Source organism: Apium graveolens, chromosome 2 (genome assembly GCF_009905375.1).
Source record: "Apium graveolens cultivar Ventura chromosome 2, ASM990537v1, whole genome shotgun sequence".
Taxonomy (NCBI): domain Eukaryota; kingdom Viridiplantae; phylum Streptophyta; class Magnoliopsida; order Apiales; family Apiaceae; genus Apium; species Apium graveolens.
In genome coordinates, this window is record NC_133648.1 from 41,889,301 (window position 1) to 41,897,513 (window position 8,213).

The window sequence follows — 8,213 nt, forward strand, 5'->3', positions numbered from 1 at the left end:
TGAGCTAGTAGGCTTCTTTTGGAATAATTTAAGATTGTAAAAGTTTGTAATCATGTTTAATACTCAGTTTGAATTTGGAATAGTTGGGATTTGAACGGTTTGTAATATTTTAGTGTGTTGGCTTGTGTGCATACTTTAACCTATCGCGGTCCGTGGTGGTTGATAAGTAGGGTCACTGCATATATTATTATTATCTTTATTATTGTTATAAGCAGATTATAATTAAGGTGTGTGTGTGGACCCCAAACTTCTGACCCGGGTTTGGAGGGCGCCACATCCTGAGTATAATATATATATATATATATATATATATATATATATATATATTTTCATATATATATATATATGGATATAGTTTTCAAAACTATTAATCGAATAAGGTTTATTCGATAACTTTATTTTATTCAATGAATATTATTAGTTGAATATTCATTCGAGGAATTATGACTCCGTTTATTTTATTTATTGAATATTATTTTGAATATTCATTTGAGGACTTATGACTCTGCTTATTTATTAAATAATATTCTTTATTTTATTAAAGAATAGTGTTTCGATAATCAAACTTATTTTCGATTATTCCAATAAAGATCTTACTTTCGTATAAGTATATCTTTGGTTATTCGTTATTCATTTCAAGTATGAGTTTTTTAAAACTTCTATTTCAATTATTTTTATAAAGATTATCCTTTATGGGAATATTATTTAATAATAATATTCAGATATTTTCTAATATATCGGGACTGATTTATTTCATTAAATCAGTATTACTCCAAACATTCTTAAAAATGTTTTCGAGTCTTTAAAATGATTTTTAAAAGTTAGAGCGGATCCCAAAACTCATTTTGATATTTAAGATCTTCCTTTCGAAGGGGATTCAAATACTCGCTCAAAACCTGAGGGATCCGGCTCAGTGGTGTATTTTACATTCACAACGAGGTTGCTGTTTTGAGAAAAAAATCTTGATTACTTGCCCATCGTTCGGGAAGTAAGTTCATCTATTTGAGTCGGCATAAGCAACATGAGCTCAGTGAACGTCCATGAAAGTGTAAGTGGCTCAGTGGGAGTCCATCAAATGCGTAAGTGGCTGAGTGGCAGTCCAGCATAAGGTCCTATTGCGGCCAGGGTGATGACCAGTGGGGAATTCATCCATCTACTAGTAGAAAAGGTTACTTATTGGTATATTTGCCTGATCAGCAAGATATCAGGTTTATGCCAAGGTTTTCTCCTTTCCAAAATTCATTGGATATTGCAACTCTGTCTATAATTTTCATAACATAGGTTTTCAAGGAGTGTATGAAATGTATATATATATATAGGTGTATATATATATATCGGGACTTAATGAAGTATCTCGTAACTTCATTTCTTTCAAATGATATTTCAAAGATTGAATCTATTCAAGTCTTATCTTGTAATCTCATCAGTGTGATGAACTTTTAAAACTAATTATAACTTGAACGGTGGTAGTTCAAGTAGTATTCGGAAAAGATATAAGTATATTGGAGTATCTTGTAACTTCATCTTTTGAACTTATATCTAGTAAATGATTATCTTATGCATGTCAAAGATTTTCAGAAAAACGTTGAGACAAGGTTAGATATATGAGATCACCTTGCAACGATATTTTTATACAGTTATAAACTGGAACTCTGTGTATATTATACATGTCAGAGGATTTCAAAGATTGTGAAAAGTATATATGTATGTATATACCGAATATTTTGCGACTTAGTCGCGTTAAGATATCAACTTGGTTCATTTCTTCTTAATCAAGACTTTCTTGAGTGCTATGAGAATACTCATATATTGTAAATTATTATACATACTATTTCGGTGGGCTTGTTGCTCACCCTTACTTTCTTCTTTCATCACACAACATCAGATAGACAAGATGAACATGACCAAACTTCCAATTCGCGAGCGGATAGGAAACGTTCCGCAGTTTCATATAGGCGTTGATGTCGCTGTAGCTGAGGTAGAAACTACCAATAGGCTAGGCTTTCAACTTTTGATGTACCAGACTTATGTATCTTTATGAATTGTAATAATGACAATGAAATGTAAATTTATTCAGAAACCCTTTTAAGGTGTAATGGCATATAATTGTGGAATAAAATGACTCGTGTTATTTTTGGATATTCATCTCTGAGACTATAACTTGTGGTGTGTGTGTTTATTGTGGGGTCACAGTACGGAGTAGTTGATTGTTTATTAAGATTGGGTGTTATTAAGGGAAATGAAACTCGTGACAACCCGGATCCTCGACCCCTGATTTGGGGGTGTTATATACTTGACTTCAGATTTTAGTGCTTTTACTTTCATTTTGGTGGGTTGTTGTGGTTTTAATAAAAATATTTGGTGATTTCAGTTTGATTTTGACAATTTTGGTAGTGCTCCTTGGTAGAGATCGTGTGATAGTCATGATGAAAGGGGTGGTGATATTGCTATATTCGCAAAAAATGACTTACAAATATATTACTCAACTTATATATAATTTTTTTATTATATAATAATGAATAATACTATATGTTATATATAATTTTACATATAATTCTTTTTTCCTAAAACTCTATAATAATTATATATTTGTGTGTAAATATATATTTCATATAGTCTTACATTAAAAATTCACTTATATTAACCTAAAATCTTGAAAATTAATAAATAAAACTATTTGGCTATTTTAGAATTTATCTTTTTAAGTACAATTAATTTACTTATATGTAAATTCAAATTATCGATTATCATTATTTGTGTATTGTATATAATCTATTATCGTTTTATCTGAATTGAACATTAAAGTTGCTATAACATTAAAGTTATTTGCAAAAATAGTCCGAGTACTTTAGTCGTTTTGTGATTGGTCAAAAACTCAAGTTTTAAATTTAATACAAGGTGTATAATAGTATTTTCATAACTGATAAGGAAAAATATGTCGGCATGTACTACATATGATATATATGCAACATAATTCATTTAAAAAGAATATTATTTATCAGTGTAAAAATTGTTATGATAATTTTATATTTGTTAAACTGAATGTAGTTAGTGAATTTTTTGTGAATGTAATTAATGATTTTTAAAAAAGTATCATAAATATCTGTGATATAATAGTTGAAGATATAAACATAATTTTTTCATAATGGGAGGGTCATGGGTTCAATTCTGATAACAAATATTTGACATATAATAAGTACATAATAGATAACATGACAGCTCATACATTAGATAACGTTTTCGGGAATGGTAATGAACTCTAAACGGTAGAGAATTCTTAGCATTTTTCTTATTTAAAATTGAAATTTAGATATTTCATTTTAGATGTACATAATCTTGTATAAGCTCGTAAATACACGCAATATATTTTGCTAGATATTTAATGTGGAAAAATTAACCCATACCTTACACATCTCCATTGAAGTCATTTTCACGTTATTAAATTATGACCAGCAAAGATATTCCTAATTTACTCTATCAAGTACAAAATCAACAATTTAAAACAACCCTACTGTCAATCATATAACTATTGCACTTGCAGGCTGGAGCAACAAAGAAGTTCCCCAGTTTCACTTCAACACTCCATATACTTAACATCAACACACAACACTCTATACATACACACACAAATCTCCCTTACTATATTCAAAAACTTGACTAAAAAAACTGAGCACCATGAGAGCAAGCAACCATCTGATAGGTCTCTTAAACTTCACCACCTTTCTCCTCTCAGTTCCTATTCTCGGCGGTGGCATATGGCTAAGCAGCCGAGCTAACAACACTGACTGTCTCAAGTTTCTCCAGTGGCCGTTAATAGTCATCGGAGTTTCCATCATGGTTGTCTCACTCGCGGGCTTCGCCGGCGCGTGTTACCGGAACACTTTTCTCATGTATCTTTACTTGTGGACCATGTTCTTGATCATTGCTACTCTTATTGGCTTTATTATATTTGCTTATGCTGTTACGGATAAAGGGTCGGGTCGGGCTGTGTTGAACCGGGTTTACCCGGACTATTATTTGGAAGATTATGATGGGTGGTTGAAAGAGCGCGTGGCGAGTGAGAGTTATTGGGGGAAGATTAGTAGTTGTATTAGAGACTCTAAAGTGTGTGGAAAGATGGGGAGATATGTTGGTGGTGTTCCTGAGTCTTCTGATATGTTTGCTCTTAGAAAGCTCTCTCCTATTCAGGTATTTTTAATTTACATTTTATTATTATTAGTATTATGTTTGTTTAGTTGATTTTAGCATTGGACTGTTATTTGAATTTAACTTGTTATAGAAAAATTTGTACTGTGTTGTTTGGTTTTGAGATTGTCGGAGAGACATGGTTAGATAAGGGTGACAATATCGGATACGATCCGGAAAGACCGATTTAAACAGGATTCGAAATTGGTACAACACGGGACTCGATTTAAAGATAGATAAAAAATCGACACAACACAACTTGATATGGGCTGAAATGACGTGCTTATTAATTTTGTACCTTTAGGCATGTATATTCAATTCTGTCAAGTTCATTAAGTTTGGCACACAATTGATATGTTACTTGGCAAAAAAATAAAATTTGAGGTGTTTACGACCATGACATGAAATCCAAAATTGCCACTCTAGTTTAGAAATTGGTATTTTTGAATTCAGTAGATTTTGTGATAAGTATGTATGATTGGGTAAAGATTTTAATAAACTTGACCTTTTAGTTAATCTAAAGGCTATAATTATCTTTTAATTTTTTTAGGAAACTTAAAGGTGAGCTTTTTAATTGAATATCTGGTTCAAGTTTGAAAGGTAGGGAAATGTGTATATACTATAATGTTTAATTGGACCCATTTCTTGGTAGGTCCTTTGATAGCAATCAATACTTCAAATTCCAGTTGTAGAATCAAAGAGTGTCTTACTTTATGAAGAAATTGAAGTGGGTATAATTTTTGACAAGAAAGAAAGAAGAATATTTGATATCCTTTTGGAACTAAGGTGGTAGTTGGTACCCCAAATAAAGGAGTCTTTTTGCTGCCTTGCCTTTATGTGTGATCCATTTGCTTTTCATTATGCTTCACTGGATGACTGGAATATCCTGCTTTTCTAATTTTGACTTGTTGCATATGTACATAATTGTGTTTTAAGATGATAAGTCTTTTAGGAATCAATAATTTTACTTGAGCATGGTATGTAATAAATCCAATTTAAATTTTCTTTTGAAACTTCTGTATGAAAACTACCTTCTTCCACAATAGTCTGCGAAAATCCTATTAATAAAATCATCTTGCTTCCATTTATCCTGGATCCATTCACACCTGCTGTCATCCTTTTGAAAGGTCTTAGGTAGTCATTCTTGTGCTATGAAGTTAATTTATTTATTTTTTGTATATATTTCATGCTAAAGTAGTAAACAATTAGGGGATTCGGCATGACACACATACTCTGCATCTGAGTTTAATAACATGCTGCATCTTCAATTAAGTATGATCCAGGAACATTGATCCTTCATGGTTCAACTTATTACATATTGGTTATGTTTGTACTACTGAATATTTCTTTTAAGATCATATAGGTGCCTTACACTGTGATAGACACATGCGTATGACGTTACACATGTCTTTCTTAAAAGACTAATTTTTTATATCCATCTTTGAAATACTAATTACGTCATTAGATTATGAAATAAAGGTACTAGAGAGGATCCCTGCAGAAACTATTGCATTTTTAGAGGCTATCTTTTATTTCATCAGGCCTTTATTTAGTATAACTATTCCTGACAAGATATATTGCCATAATGTCAGGGCCTGCAAATGAGAGTTGTTTTATTAAGTTGTTATATTGTATTAGAAAAATTAACTTTCTTCGTCATTTTAGTGTTGTAAGTAGTCATCCCAGAGCCCTGACTGTAATTGACCTGCTTAGTAGTTCAGTAACATCGTGCTTAATAGTTTAGTAAAATTGTTTGGCCTAAAGCGTTCTCAAGTGGGGATCATGGTAGCACTTTCAACGCCTAGCTATAACATATTTTCTTGTATTTTTTTTTTTGCTAAATATTTTTCTGTATGTACTTTGTACTATCCAAATTATCCATAAAGCTTGAGTTAGACATGCATGTTCGGGGTAACCCATAGGTTTAGTCTCTAGCATTATTCAAATTTAGATTACATGTTAAGAGCCCCTCGTGTGATTTAATCAATAAAGAGTGGTATTTTTAGAGCTAATAACTACCCCCTCCATCCCGGTGGGTTGTTTACATTGGGGGACGGGGGATCGGCATGCATTTTAAGGCTCCCGTAAAATATGGTTCCCTAAATAATTTTAAATATTTTTTTCTTTTAAATAAAAATATAATGTTTAAATTTGTATACAAAAAAAGAAAATTCTAAAAAAAATTATAGAACTATATTTTATAGTAGCCTTAAAGTGCGTGCCAAGCATGAGGCAAAAGTACGTAAAGAATCCAGTGGAACGGAGGGAGTATATCATTATCAAATTATTGTTATCGTAAACGGGAAATTTTGATCAACCTTCTTGTTAAAAGGGTTTAATTTTATCTTCTCCATGTAGTCTGGATGCTGCAAGCCCCCCACCGAGTGCGGGTACGTGTATAATAATGAGACTGTATGGACAGCGGGAGGTGGGTTGGTAGGAAACAGCCTCGATTGTTTAAAGTGGATTAATGATCAATCTCAGCTCTGCTACTCTTGTGATTCTTGCAAAGCGGGCGTGCTTGCAAGTGTTAAGAAGAGCTGGAGGAAGGTTTCCGTGATCAACATCGTCGTCTTGATCATTCTAGTAATTGCTTATGTTGTTGCTTGTGCTGCATTTAGAAACAACAAACGAATGGACAACGACGAACCTTACGGTGAAACCCGAATGGAGAAGGCACAACCTAGTAGGATACACTTTTAGCGGAGATCTAATCTCAACTACGGGCCTGTAAAAAAGTAAAAACACAAACTTTTTAGCTGAAGAAGAATGATTATTATGTTTTGATTGCTATGTAAAAGGATGAATTTACCTTTTTTGGATTAAAGGTTGGCTGTATATTATAGATGCCTGCCTGCCTGCTGGTGGGGTATGTAATTTGTTGAACCTTATTATTGTATCTGTGTTATGTAGACAATTTTACAGTTAATTTCAGGTTGTCTTTTGCACATGTTTAGAAGGACAGTTGCATTTTACAGAGTTAAATTGTACTTGTGTTTTATTTATCTGTTTTCAAGGTACAGTTTGTGTTGATATGTGTAAGTTCAAAGTTTTAGTACACATGCTTAATGCTGAATTCTCGGGGGTTCATGTAAAATAGACTCTACTTCACATGCATCATGAAGTGTTGCTGTGCAAGCACGTGAAGAGACCATGTCATGCTGCCTGTACAGATCTAACTTAGAACTAGGGCCACGAAAAAACAGAATTAAAACCATAACCTAACCTAAACCGGAGAATAGGGAACACCAAAATCGAACTGAAACCGAAAAATTGAACCGAACCGTGTTAATTCGATTCGGTTCGGTCATGAATTTTCAGAAATTCGGTCTATTCTTACCGGACCGAATAGACCGAAATAAAATTTGGTTCGGTCCGATTCTTTTAAAAAATATTTCGGTACGGACCGAATAGACCGAATATACCAAATTATAAATACTATAATTTTATATTATATACATTTTACATATATCTTAAAAATTATAGTCATAATTTTTAATTTATAATTGTATTTATACACTCTTAGTACTCTATATATCACCTTACTTTAATTATATTTTAGATTTTATAATTTTTGGTTTAAAATTTCAATATAATTTTATTTTTGTAAACAATTCGGTCCGTTTGGTCCCAAAACAGGACCATATTACAATTCTGGTTCGGTTCGGTCCATATTACAATTTTGGTCTGGTCCGGTCCAAGAAAAAATTGTAATTCAGTTTTTCGGTCTATTCGGTTCGGTCCGGTTTTGGACGGAACTGATCGAATGCTCAGCCCTACCGGAGAAAATCGAAGAAAACCAAAACGATTAAAACTGATCCGAAAAATAAAAAACTGAACCGATTTAAATGGCCCGGTTCCGGTTATATATTTTAATTAAACCGATAAAAATCGAATCGAAACGATACTAATAATAATAAAAAAATGTTATATATCACATACATAATATATATTATTTACGAATCTATGAGTTTCTGTTAATTATCTATTTTAATGAAATAATTTGTTTTAGTGTTTAAGCACTTCAG

At 32.2% G+C, this 8,213-nt stretch overlaps 1 protein-coding gene across 1 annotated transcript; it reads left to right on the top strand.

Annotated features, from left to right (window-relative positions):
- The first annotated feature begins 3,477 nt into the window (after positions 1-3,477).
- On the top strand, positions 3,478-7,245 carry LOC141707336 (tetraspanin-3). The gene is made up of 2 exons (XM_074510440.1): positions 3,478-4,188; positions 6,544-7,245. The coding sequence occupies exons 1-2, from the start codon at positions 3,676-3,678 to the stop codon at positions 6,886-6,888; spliced, it is 858 nt and encodes a 285-aa protein (XP_074366541.1). The 5' UTR covers positions 3,478-3,675; the 3' UTR covers positions 6,889-7,245.
- The last annotated feature ends 968 nt before the right edge of the window (positions 7,246-8,213 follow it).